The 13,955-nt window shown below is 43.6% G+C and overlaps 1 protein-coding gene and 1 long non-coding RNA gene across 18 annotated transcripts in view; one reads left to right on the plus strand and one right to left on the minus strand.

The window, feature by feature from the left end:
* Positions 1-8,469, plus strand: part of CACNA1A (calcium voltage-gated channel subunit alpha1 A) — a 258,043-nt gene extending 249,574 nt beyond the window's left edge. For 12 of the 15 annotated variants that reach the window (XM_080996998.1, XM_080996997.1, XM_080996993.1 and 9 more), the window contains one exon: positions 7,495-8,469. In XM_080996998.1, the coding sequence (XP_080853124.1) occupies positions 7,495-8,184 (690 nt within the window). In that variant the 3' untranslated portion in view covers positions 8,185-8,469. Of the gene's footprint in view, positions 1-3,513; positions 3,545-7,494 lie in introns of all 15 variants that reach the window. The other 3 variants (XM_080996990.1, XM_080996991.1, XM_080996992.1) reach the window with 3 other exon arrangements.
* LOC308472317 lies at positions 193-13,765 on the minus strand. 3 transcript variants are annotated; one of them, XR_013983423.1, is made up of 4 exons: positions 13,453-13,765; positions 10,759-12,597; positions 9,720-9,846; positions 193-285 (listed from the first exon to the last, which is right to left on the minus strand). It is a non-coding gene; the product is annotated as an uncharacterized lncRNA (long non-coding RNA). The 3 variants fall into 3 exon arrangements; XR_013983424.1 differs by having other exon boundaries at positions 9,720-12,597; XR_013983425.1 differs by lacking the exons at positions 9,720-9,846; positions 10,759-12,597; positions 13,453-13,765 and adding an exon at positions 554-3,504.
* Between the last annotated feature and the right edge of the window lie 190 nt (positions 13,766-13,955).

Consider the following 13,955-nt stretch of genomic DNA (forward strand, 5'->3'; position numbering starts at 1 on the left):
TATTTTTATTTTTTTCCTTTCCTTTCCTTTCCTAATTATTCCTGGCACATTACCATGGCACATGGATGTTTTCTGTAAGCTTTCCACTATAGCTCCAAAATCTCTTTGCAAAGCAATCACAGCCAATTCAACTCAATCAGCATACATATCAGCAGTCAGATTTTTTTCCCTCCAGTGTGCACAATTTAGGACTTATTTGTAATGAGTTTAATAAGCATTCTGTTGTCCATTCACCCATTTTGGAGAGACCTTTTTTGAACTCTTCACCATCTGGGTTTTGCTGTTCTGAAAACGATAGAAGAAGAGACAATTAAACCAGTTTAAGTCTTTGGTATAGATATGTTTATATATGCAGAAGCTTCCATTGCTGAGATCCAGAAAAGATGGGTGTGGATGACGATCCCTTCTGAATCAACATTACAACTACACACAAGGGCTCATTTCCAGTAAATGGTACAGAGGAAACTCCCTATTGCATTTTGCCCCAAGTGATATCCTCCTTTCCTCCCATTTCAGGAATTGCTTCCTCAAAAGATACCCTCTTGCTTAATACCTGTCCACCCCTCTTCACAGACACAGCAGGCACTTCACACACAGTCTTGTCTGATCCTGATCACCTATTGAGTTACACACACACAAAATCACAATGTGTGTGCACAGACAAGTATTGTGATGTCTGTGAAACCCATTTACAATATCCCTGAGGCATCACAACAGGAAACCACAAGTTCCTGTGGCTTGGACAAGGCTGCTTAGGCTATGTTCCTGCTAATTATACACATATCATGGACAGCATATTTCATGGCACTTATATAGAGAAAATGGGTGGAAAATTCTGTCACCTTTATTACTGGAGTACATCCTCTGATCAAAATAAGACAATTGAATAGTATCAAAAAAATTCAGTTCATGCAAAGCTGAGTTCACACCTAAGGAAGTATGGGTTTGCAGGATTTGATTTTCACAGGGCTTAGTCTGGATTCATTCTATTGCAGTGTTTGTATGTCTACAGCTTTGGAACTGGAGCAATGCCAGGACTGCCAATTTAGTAGTGCAGTTGGCTCCCTCCATATATTAATGCAGCATGTTACCCCATCTCCATTCCAAATATTATATCCTGTAATGGGCCAAGAAAACAAAGGCTATCAAACTCACACTGAAGCTCACAACTACATTCCTTATTTATATTCATAGTGTGGTACAAAAGGCAAAGAAATAATAAAGCCTACCACTTTAATTATAGAGAAAATTGAACAACATAAGGGTAGAGCCTCAAGACAGGGGTTGTGCCCAGCTTTATGTGAACTGCATCAAAATTTTATTGGGTGAATGAGAATACAATTACTCGATGAGACTCTTCTTAAGGTCCTTTATTCCTTTGTTTTCCATTTATTCCCCCCACTGCTGCACGCCGCCCCTCCGTTATCACACACAAAGTCATTTTCTTTGTTCCTATTTGTTTCCTTTGGACAATTTGGACGCTTTACTCGGGGTCTCCTGGCCAATCTGCCTTTATTTACATGTTTATTTCTGTATCCGTTGTGCTTGGCTCTGCTGTCACGGCGAGGGGCGGGCGCAGGTAAGATGGTTGGTGAGCAGAGAACAAAAATTCAAACCAATCCAGCGGATGGCCCTGCCTAGCTCGCTGGCCTATTTCTCCAGTGTCTGTGGTGTGACCCCTTTATTGTTACGCTGGTGGCACTGAACTCTCTGGGGTTTGTGAATCTGGAAAGTTTGGAATGAAGCTGCACCTGAAGAGACAGGCACACATGTAAGCTGTGCATGTCACATCCAAGCAAAACAAGAAAAAAGCAGAAATACATGCATAAACTGTAGGCATGCATGCAATGAACGTATATAGGACACAGGATATATGGCAGGCATGAGGAACATGTGGCCTTGCAGATGTCAGCTCCCATCTTCCCTGACCATGGGCCATGCTAGCTTAGGCTAATGGAAGTTGTTGTCTACCAATAGCTGGAAGGCTTCATATTCCTCATCCCTGATATATGGGAGAGGGATGCCCAAGGGTATGGCAAGACTGAGGTACTGATAGATTTTCTCCAGCAGGGGATCAGTCAAATAGCAGTTTCAGGAGATACTTAAATTGGAATGGTGAAGTGTTGGATCCCTTCCTCTAGTGTAATGGGCCCAAGCTATGTCTCTACAGCTGCTTATTTGTTTAAAGAAGCATCAGGATATACAGTCACAGATCTCCTGACCTAGTCCAGTTTAGCCCTAAAATTCTATCCTAGGAAATTTCAAATTATGCAGTAATATATGTTGAACATTAGGCATCTTCTCATAAAATTGACTTGGTTTTCAGTAATGTATTCAGACTGCAAATTCTGGTTCTTCTGCAAAATTTAGTAAGGAAAAGAGGACACTAAAAGCATTATGAAGAATATGTATTATGGAGTTTGAACGGGGATAAAAAGCAATATTGGGAATGGAGATACAGTCTATGATCAGTGGGACCCCCTTGAATTGTCAACAGAAATTGCCCCTATGTTTTAAAGTTCTTCCTGCAGCTCTGAGGGATTCCTCTTGTACATCCCCAAAATAAGAAGTTGGGAATCAAAGGATTCTTGCAGAATACCTATGTTTGGTTCTAGTGATCTAGGTTCTGTGGCATGCAGCTGTGGTCTCTTGTAGATGGTGGTCTTCAGATACACAGACACATACCAAAATTAGATGCAGACACATATGATACATACATTCACACACAAAGACACCCCACACAGATTTTGAGTCTTGTGGCATACAAAAAGTTGTAAGTACAACTAATACTTAGAGATGCAGGGCATGTGTGTGTGTTTTTAATACAAAAGGATGTATATAAATTGTGTAAGTAAATATTCACAGCATACCAAAATACACAGTGCAGGCATGGCATAACAAATATTATGCAGGTTTGTATGGCATACATAGGCATTCATAGATGCATGTATGGTGCAACATGATACAGAAAGAGATACTTCATTGAAATACGTATGTGTGAAATTCCCGGCGATGTGGTTATATACATATACATGCACACACATGAGCACATTCAAAGCATACAAAAACTTGCTTTGTAAACCTAGGATACCTTTCCTAATAATGATTCCTGTTTGGTTTGGTAGGCTTTTCCTTCAATTACTCTCTCTGTCTTGGTTTCTCTCTCTCTCTCTCTCTCTCTCTCTCTCTCTCTCCTCTCTCCCCTGGTCTTCTTCTGACCATGAATCACTGATCATCAGCCCAAGAAAACTGTAGCATGGCAGCCACTTTCAAGTACCAAGCAGCATGGAGCTGCTTCAGTGGTTAGCAACACATTCTCCCTTAAAATATGTTTCCGTATTAGATTGAGGTTAATTATTAAAAAAAAACCACCAGCAAGCAGTATTCTCTTCTATTTTAACTTGTCCTTCATATTTAACTCTCATGGGCTGGAGTTCTCTCAGACGTCTACAGTAAGGCCTTCTTTTTTTTTTTACTATGCCATGAACCATTATTGTCCTCCTGTCTGAACAGACCTCAAGACCACCTCCAGCTCCCCTTTGAGGTAAGTACTTCATTCTCTTCCTTTTTTAAAAAAAAGTATATATCCGGAGATAACTTTCAGCAACAATGGACTTAACCTCTCAGCTCTTTGAGATGCAGTCTCCCCTTTCTTCTTCAGATTTATTCCATCTTCTTAGGTCTATAGGTTTCCAGTTCAGCCTAGATTCTTCCCAAAGACTATTCACCATGTGTGTGACACAACTGCTCACCTAAGGCAGATTAGTTTATACATCTAATTGGGTCTTCTTCATTTATCTCAGATTCTTGTCACGTTTCGCCAGGCTTATGTAAATTGCAATGCCTGCACATCTGGGTTTTGGTAATGTTCAGATCTCTCTTAAAGAAGTTTCCACAGTTCCTGCTTGGATATTGTGATATAGTCTTGTGACACTGTCCTGCTGCACTTGAAGAGCAGCTTTTACCATGCTCCACCTTTGAGGAGTGACTGCTGACTGGCTCACAGATTCACTTTATTCACAGCTATGGAGCTATTTCCTTTTCATTGCTGGCAAAGAGTGGCTGGTCACTTGAACGATGCCACAGAAGCCTCTTCTCACAACTTTCTGTGGTGCAAGACCCAGGGCAACCACATTGCAGGTTTTTCAGGAGCCTCTCTCCAGCATTCTAGTTCTATAAGGCTGAACTCAAGCTAGACTTCCACTACTCTCAAACTACTCTTCTGAAGTTCTCTTATCCCAATTGGCTGATCACAGATGCAAAATTATTTCATTTGAATGACCAACTTGGCTTCACCTTCCTGGGTGATTTACAGAGTCTATGTGTACACATCTATCACTTTTTATCATCAACAGCTGGAGTTTAGGGGCCTTATTATCCTGTTGAGGGCCATCCAAGTGGGGTCTTTTATCACTAGAGAGGTGCCAGCTCCCATGAAGAAAACAGCTGCCTCTGCATGTATGGATACATCATTGTCTTTTCACTTTTTGTTGGTTCAGCCAATACTAGACACTATCAGACGCTTCTCATAGCAATAACACTGAACCATTCAGCCATGTTATAGCACTTTTTTAAAAAATCGCACAAAGTTTGCTTTCTGTGTGTGCTTTATCTGAGGAGACCCAGCACAATGAGTTCAGCCTCTTTGAAGGAAACTGATAAAAATTTTGCTTACAGGGAAAGTGACAACAGGAAGGGTAGAAGCAACCTATGAGTGGTTACCTAATGATAGCAGCAACAAAAATAAAAGACCGGACCTGATTCAACAAAGTTGTTGCACTAGCGGAAGCCAGTGCAACAAGTCCCATTAGTCCATGTTTGTGTTGACAGAAAGATCTCCTTAGTGTGAGGTTGAATTCCACCCACTGTTTCTAAAGCGAGTGATCATTAACTATTCTAACACGTTTATTCTTTTAGTTGGGGTGAGGTGAAGGATATGATCTGAATGTTTAGTTCAGGATTCAGCTCTGCCAGATGCTTCTTAGAAAGCTACCCCCAATTCTCTCTTTTTAAGCCTTCCTCAACTTTGAACTTCATACTTCTTACCTATATAACCAAAGGCACCATGTAAACTCTCAAAAAATGGGCATTAGAAGCACCTGGAAATGTAGTGCAGCCTATCTTTGACCAAGATGCAAAGAGACATTGCAGCTGGCTTCAATGAACACTGCATTTTTTGCTGCTCAGTACTTTGCAGTTCGGGATGCAGGTGGCGCTGTGAGTAAAACCTCAGTGCCTAGGACTTGCCGATCGCATGGTCGGTGGTTCGAATCCCCGCGGCGGGGTGAGCTCCCGTCTTTCGGTCCCAGCTCCTGCCCACCTAGCAGTTCGAAAGCACCCCTAAGTGCAAGTAGATAAATAGGTACCGCTTTATAGCGGGAAGGTAAACGGCGTTTCCGTGTGCTGCGCTGGTGCTGGCTCGCCAGAGCAGCTTCGTCACGCTGGCCACGTGACCCGGAAGTGTCTCCGGACAGCGCTGGCCCCCGGCCTCTTAAGTGAGATGGGCGCACAACCCTAGAGTCGGACATGACTGGCCCGTACGGGCAGGGGTACCTTTACCTTTACCTTTACTTTGCAGTTCAGATGTTAAAACATATTGTTTCCTGCCTTAAGAAACTGCTAATCAAATTTAACTTTAAAAACACTACCTGTTTAATATGAAATTATTTCTAATATGCCATGGAACCTTATAGCACTGCACAGCCAAGTGAGTGTGTGTTCCTAATGGAAAAATATCAGTGACTATCCTCTTTATTTCTCATTTTAAACCAAACTGGAACTTATTCTCTCATCCATATCCCCAGACAGAGGTAGTTGTGCTAGAGTCAGAAAATTTTCCTTGCCTGCTCTGTGTCATTTGCTTTACTGTTAGATTTAGTGACAATGTGATAATTGGAGGTCGCTTCATATAGTACATATAGTACATACCCTGGTACCCAGCTAACCCATTTCCATTCTCTTGACAGTGAGGGAAGTACAGTATCAGTCTTTTCAACACACACCTCCTCAGTCACTTGCCATGGAACAAAGCCCCTATCCAAGCCAGACAGATGAAAATCCCTCTCTTTCATTATCTTGCCCGTCTGTCTGATCTGCAGTCATTTTACTAAAAATGTGTACTTTTTGAAGTTCATTCAGTAGTTCTCTTTTTCTGGCTGCTATAGTCTGGCATAAGACTTAATGGGGGTGTGGGTTTACACACAAGTTTTACCTCTGTTACTAAATCAATCTAATGTGACATATACAGTGCTCAGAATGCATATTTTATTTCTTCATATTAACAAGATTCATTTGTGGAACAAATAGTATGACATAACTCATAAAAACTCATTTGAGCCTAACAGTCCAAAGAATTGGTGAAGTAAGACAATTAGTAAGACATGAGCCCTTCAGCGTCACAACTGGAGTAAACTGCTCAGTACTGGCAATATAATAAAGGACGTTGCCCGGGATCTAGTGGTCTTGGTCTTGTACATTTAGGGTTTTGTTTTGCTTTGTTGCTGTTTTCCACATGTTATTCAAGTAGGGTTAAGGACTGGGTGGAGCTTTGGTCTGTTGTACTGCAATCCATCAGGCAGCCTAGTCAAGGAGGCCACTTTAACTGTATGTGGGTGGAGGAGTTATCATCCATAAATAATATAGAGTTCAGTGTGCACAAAGTGGGAAACTGCCTCTGAGGTGAACTCTCATTTGGTCCAGGGCTCCACCAGACTGGGGAGCCCACACTGTTGCCTACCTGCCTGAACTGAGAACATGCACGCACAGGCCGTTACACCAAGAGCTCAAACATTTCACAGGTACACAACAGCCTCCCTCAAGAGTTCGGCTCTGTTCCAAACTTTTCCAGACCCAGTGCTCTCCCTCACCTTTCCTTGCTAGATTCCCAATTCCACCCTGTCACTCTGTCCCAACCTCCTCCTTCCTTTTTCAACTCCAGATATTTTTCTTATTTTCCCCTCCTAACCACTTTGATAACATGCAATATGACCCGTGCTTTGCAAAATCAATCCTGCCCCGCCTCTCTCCTTCAGTTTTTGTTTTCTTAAATAAATTGACCATCACCCTTTTGTTTTGTTTTGTTTCCTTCCCCTCCCCACCCCCGCCAAAAAAAACCGTGCAAGTAATTTTTAAAGCTTTTTGCTGCTTTTTAAACCCTGGAACTTATAAAAACTCCATTTCTCATTTCTCTTTCTGCTTTTGTTTTGTGTTGGATCCTCCCCCCTCCTATTATTATTATTATTATTATTACCCTTCTTCGTTGTCCCCCTTGCCCTCCTCTCCCTCCCCCCCATGTGGCTGTTGCTTTAATTATTATTTTCCCCGCCGAATTATTTTCGTTCCTTTGCCTCCATCCCCCCCAACTCCTCTTGCCAACTTTGTCCATGTCTGTGTCACCTTCACTCCTGCCCCGCCACTTTTCCTCGTGTCTCTTCTTGGTTGATTTTCCTTGTATATTTTTTCTTTTTGATTTCCTTTGTTTCGATTTTCGTGTAGGGCAGTAGTTCCGTAAGTGGGAGTCCGGTCCTCTCAACGTCTGGCACCAGCACCCCGAGGCGAGGACGCCGCCAGCTCCCACAGACCCCTTCTACACCCCGGCCACATATCTCCTACTCCCCCGTGGTCCGTAAGGCCGTCAACACGGGGCCCCAGCAGCAGCAGCAGCAGCAGCCGCCGTCCGTGCACTCGGGCCGGATCTCCAGCCCAGCCCCGAGGCGCTACCCGTCGCTGCCCGCCGAGCACCACGTCTCCGAGCGTCGCAGCAGGTCTCCGGCTATGGAGCGGCACACGGTCCCGCCGCGGAACGACTCGCCGCGGGCCTATCGACACGCCAGCAGCCGCTGGTCGGCCCCGCACGTCTCCGAGCCGCACCCGGGGCCCCGGCACGGCAGCGGCTACTACCGGAGTCCGGACTACGCGGGCCCCGGCGGCGAGGAAGCCTTCCCCTATGAGACAATGCAGCAGCAGCAGCAGCAGCGGGAGCAGCAGCACGGGAGCAGCTCAGGACGTTCGCCCAGAACTTCCCGGGTGGGCAGCGGCTCGTCCTCTCTCTCCCCCTCCAGGCATGGGCGGCGGCTCCCCAATGGGTACTATCACTCGCATGGACCAGCCAAGTCGCGTGGGACAGGATCACGCAAAGGACTGCACGAACCTTATAGCGAAACCGATGAGGACGACTGCTGCTAACCGAGAAGTGGTTTCACCTTAAACACATGCGCGCCCGCGCGAAACACACGAAACACACACACCCGAGAGGGATGGCATTCCCGGTTGGGGGAGGGGGGAGGGGAGCTGTGAGGGGAGGGGGAGAGAGAGAGAGCGCTTGAGGAAAGAAGGAAGGAAGGAAGGAAGGAAGAATGGGTGGATGGATGGATGAATAGCCGCGAACTCAACTGATTTGGGGAAGGCATCCCGGAAGAGAACCCTGCAAACGTGGGCAAGGGAAAGAAACTTTTTATCTTTTGTTGGGGGGGCTTGGGGAGGGGGGTGGGGGACAAGGGTTTGGGGGTTGGGTGGGGAGGCTAGGGAAGAGAGGGTCTGGGAGATCAGAGCATGTTTATCTTTTACAGATCAAGTCGTGTGTGGTGATTTGAGGGTGGGAGGGGGGGACGTTACTCAGAATTTACAAAAGAAAATGCACTCAGGTGTGGGGAAATTGTGCAGTCCAAGAGCCCCACGCTACAGCTAACTATGCCTCTGAGAAACGAGACCAGAAGCCACTTTACCTAGGGACGGGTGGGAGCAACAGAAAGGGGTCTGTCAACCTCAGCAAAGACGTTTTGGAAAAGTTTAAGAAACAAAAACCTTTTAAAAAATGTAAAACGAAGCAAAAAGACAAAAAATATTTTTCTGGGCTTCTATTGATGAGTTTTATCATCTCAGTTTACCTGGTTAACTTAAAAAAAAAAAGTTTTAAAAAAGTTTGTGGCCTGACCTTTTAAGAGGGACACACGCACGCAAACACACACACCCAACACACACACACACACACACACACACACACAGACACAAACAAAAGGAGTGCTTGCTGGTTATACCAAACCCTAATATTACTGCCTGCAGAGATAAAAAAAAAAGAAATAATAAAACTAAACAGAAAAAAACAAAAAAGGACAAAAATAATTGATAAAAATGAAGCATTTTCTTCTGACATTTTGGTCCTGCTTGAAAAATAAGAAAAAGAAATGACATCAAAAAATTACTAATTCCTCAGCTTCTTTATTTCTTTTTTCCTACTTTGTTTGAAAAAAAAGTTGAAAAAAAACCTGTGGGATTGGGACTGTGAAATATTGCATGAAACAAAGTAAAAAGACAAATGATGAAAAATTTTAAAAATCCTTTAAAAAAAACAAAAATATTAAAAAAATGAATTTTTAATTGAAATGTGCTTTATTGTTAGTTTCCTCATACTTTGCTCTCTTCCTCCCTCCTTCCCTTTCACCTTTTTCATTTATAATGCTACATAAAGCAAAATGTACAGCTATGTATGGTTGATGAGAAGTATTGGTTGCTGCTGTCTGAGCTGCAAAGAACGAACAACAAATCAGATCATTAAGCAGAAGCTGTTCAACAAGAGACCTTGGATCGAATGTGGGTCTTTTCATAATCTAATCATTCCCAAGTACAACTATATGTCTGTGTTCAACCACAATGGGATCTCTTACCTAGCTCTTCACCCTGACAGACACCTAGTTGGTTGTCTGTATATTTTTATACCATACCTGAGGCCCCTGTAGTCAACATCTGGAGTGATATGCTGAAAGCACCAGAGAATGAAGCCCTTTGTCTTCTCTCTTCATCTGTGACCCAGCTGCTAGACACATCACAAGGATTGGTGGATGAAATTCGCTATTGAATATATAATGAAAGTGTCATATGGTCTCCAAACCTATTTCCCCATTATAACACTGTCTATCAATATTAGAGTAATGTCAGGGCCAAAAATGGATTTGGGTGTGTGTTCAGTTTACATATTTCACTTTCACACATGTGATGGTGAACAATGCATATTTGCCACTATGTGTATATGTGACGGAGTGACCTGGCCAGTCCTGGCTTCCTTGTCTGTACCCATTTGACAGAAGAGATTGCAAACAAATATTTTTCACATACAAGCAATGCATGTTTACATGTACATTCATACAAGAGTGATTCTCAGGGTCATTTGATACACACATAGAAAAATTCTTATGGACTGTATTTGAGGCTGTTTCAGCAGTTACTCCCCAACTATAAATTGGCAAAAAAACTGATTATCACTAACAACTTCTTTGTAACAGAAGAGAAAGCTACTACACTGAAAGACCAGCTGGTGTTCAGCAGTTGTGACTGAAACACTCAAGAATAGCATTACTACTAGAGACAATTGTGGTCACAGGTCTAGCCCTGTATCTGAATTCAGGCAAATCCCATATAAGTGGGCCACATGCAGGTCAGCATCTTGGGCCCCTACAGCTTTAATACCCCCAGCTCTAGCAACAAAGCTTTTGAAAAAAGAATCACAGGGGCCCATTGAGCACAATCCGAAGGCAAGATCCCTTGTAGGTAAAACATACATGCTAAAGATTCAACCAGTTAATCTCAAATATAATGCACCACAATGGAACATTTTTATCTATGCCAGAAAAGCCTATCCTATCAAGAAAGAGTTTATTTAAAAAATAATACTGTATAACACTTCCTCAACACTGATGGACCCTTGAGTAATGTCTGCTAGTTCAGCAAAGTACAAATGGAGTTTGAGATAAAAATTTGGCTTACCGTTCTGCAATGCAGCAGGGCTTAGTTAACACTGTTTATCAGCACTGTGTAAGGATCTGTCTTGGGACCAGCCGTGCCTTCAAAACTAGCTGCATGTTCTCTCCATTCCTTGTAAAAGCAGAAGGCTAGAACATGCAAGAGACTCTTCAGAAGATACTGCTCCTGTGTTGCTCAACGCATGAGCAACTAGTAACTAGTCTCTGCATGAGCAGCATGGCAGCCTGCACCAATGGGGCTTTCCAAATGCTTCCTCATGATCTGGAGCCCCAATCACATGAGTGCAGAATGGTGCTTGTGTTGTATGTGTGAAGACTGGGAGTAGGACTATTCAGCATGCCCCTGCTCCTGTGTTGTCCAGGTTTCAGGACTTGGAGAGCTCATGGGCAAGACCTCTTCCATGGTCCCCACTCCCATAGTAAATATAGTGCTGCTCTTCTTTCTTGGCATTGCTGCCACCTCCTTGCTTGCCAGGTCAAAAGCCAGCAAGTTAGCAAGCAATCTATTGTTTTGCCTCACGACTGCTCTCATCTGGGTGAGAATGAGAAGTGGGCAAATAAGCAGGCTGCAGTGGTGAATAGGAGAAGAGGTGCAGGAGCCTGGCTGGGGTATGGGCCCTTGGCAGATACTTGACCATGCTGACCATGGACACCAGTGTTAAGCAAAATGTGGGTGGTATCTTCTGAATTAAGTTAGAATGGCAGGAAGAACTAATGTGAGTATTCTCTGGGGAAAGCACATTATTCTACAGACATTGACCTAAGGACTAGAAGGGAATTTTGCTACACCTCCCAACTTCTTCATGGATGTTCTGGTTCTATAATGAAGTCTCCAAGGAGCTGTCAACCAGTGTTAAATTTAAAAAAGGAAGATGTATCACTAAGGTATGGCATCTCTCTCACACATACACATTCACTTATTTCCATTAAGAATGTGAATAAAATGTTTATTATTCCTTGATTTAAAATATAGGGATGCTGGCCAGATTAATTTGCTTCAAGGACCAAATTTGGTGTGTAGGGAACCAAGTGGCAATCCCTGGATTCTAGCAGTGCTTTAAGATGCTGTCAGTTTGGCACCTGTAGGTGTGTTAATATGGGAGCAAGGAGAGATAGCCATGGGCTCTTGATGTTCATGGAAGAAGCCAGTAACATCCCAAATAATGGCCACTAGTGGGGCTGCTTTTGACATACACTGGAACTAACAAAGCCCCACTTAGAGTTGGCAATAAGGGCAGTGTGTCTACATTTCCTTTTATAGCACTTGCATACCTTTAATTTGAAAGGTTTTACATGAAGGTAATAAGCCCCACTGCCTGTATGATGGCTGCAGAAATCTAAACTTGCTTTACAAGGCCTTAATTGACCATACTTCAGCACTAATGGTTTACCTAAAGCTGGAGTGAAGCCATAAACTATGGCAACTGCATAGCAACTACACACATTATTCACTGCATATCCACCTCATCAGTCACCCCATTACTATTCAAGCACCTGGGGAAACTGTTCAGTCTGGGAGCCTGGACATATGTTTATGCATTCACAAGTGCAGTTCTGTCATTGAAAAGGTAGGTTTCAGCATCAGTTGCCACATGGTGAGTCAACAGAAATCACTGCCCCCTTTAGCAATGCAGGTTGTGTTTGGCATCCATCTGTCTTGAGAGACAATAGAATGTGCCTCCAGGGGTGAAGTCTGCAGAGACTGGTAACTGCTGCCTCCCGCGTTGTTTCTGCTGAATGACCAGCACTGAAGTGACCTCTTTGGTGCAAGCCTGGGCTGTGCATATGGAGGTCCTGGGCCAGCCAGACAACAAGACCTCATTCTCAGCCTCACTGATGTGATCTAAAAGAAACCAGAGAAATACATTTGGGACGAGCTTGGCTGCAGGAGTTGCTGAAAGGAGATGTACAAGGCACCATCCAACCGTCTTAGGGACTCCACGGATTTGTGTAGGATTTACTCCTTAACCATTTCTTCTCCCAAAGATGTCCCACAAGGCAGTGGGTATGGATTTTTCCTTGGGGTTTACCCCTGAAGCCTTTATCATGTATGAGTATAGCCACAAGGTATCGGAGGTTTAGAATCAGTGTTTTCCTTCTCCTAGATGGGCTATCTTCACATGTACATGAGCCCCTCACACCTCATTTCCTTCTACAGCATGTGCAGTAACTGCCTTCTGGACTCTTGGACCCACTGTTGATCTCATCCGCTTGATCTGCCAGAGCCTGTCTTTGCATGTGGGGGAAGTCCCTAACTCACTGAAGGTTTGAAACTGATCGGCTTCCCTCACCTGGTTTAGCCAGTTAATCAAAGCCATTTCCTGGGATGTGGCTGCTGTCACATGCTGACAGATTCTATGAAGTTACCCAGAAAATAAAGGCCAAGCTGGTAGCGGAGACAAAGCTCTATTACTTGGTAACTCAACAGAAAAAGAAGATGCTAGCAGTTTGGATGTGCAAGTTCACAAAGTGGTGTGCTGGCTGTCCCAAGAATACTTGTCGTAAGCATCATCTGGTGCTTGGATGAAAAACAAAAAAGAAACTGTCAGGCCTAGCCAAAAAGACACCTCTTAAATCCTACATCCCACATCCATTACCTACTAAAAACGAGAGAGTGACGTCTTAGAAGTGGTACAGATACAAACACTGTGGCTGCAATCCTATGGGAATATATCTCATTAAACTCAGCATGACTTACTTCTGCATAGTCATGCACAGGATTGAGATGTATGCGTTTGTGTTGCTGTAAACAACCTGGATGGAACCAGTATCCTGTTAGCTGTACTTGGTTGCCTGGGAAACTGAGGATACCAAAGTAAAAATATTTAAAATGTTTAACATGAACTTTGGTTTTCCCCCACTTTTTTATGGGAAGGAGGATTTGAGTCTTTTAACATCTAGCAGCAAAAACCCATCCCAAAGAATATCCCTATTTCCTCCTGATGGGTGGGAAAGCAATTTATCATTGCCTTTCCATATAATCCACAAAAGAGCCTTCCAACCACATTCCATTTCCCCCCAAAACCCCACCATACCAAGAGACTGAATAACAACACTGGACTACACTGAAGGTTTGTCATACACTACTGTCTCACAACAATAGCACACACCCAGCAATATTACTACAGCAGTACTGAGTTTCTCTGCAGGGCTAATGCAACCCACACTTTCTCGACCACAATGCAATTCACTGCAGTATAG

Source organism: Podarcis pityusensis (assembly GCF_964106645.2).
Source record: "Podarcis pityusensis genome assembly, chromosome: 2".
Taxonomy (NCBI): Eukaryota; Metazoa; Chordata; class Lepidosauria; order Squamata; family Lacertidae; genus Podarcis; species Podarcis pityusensis.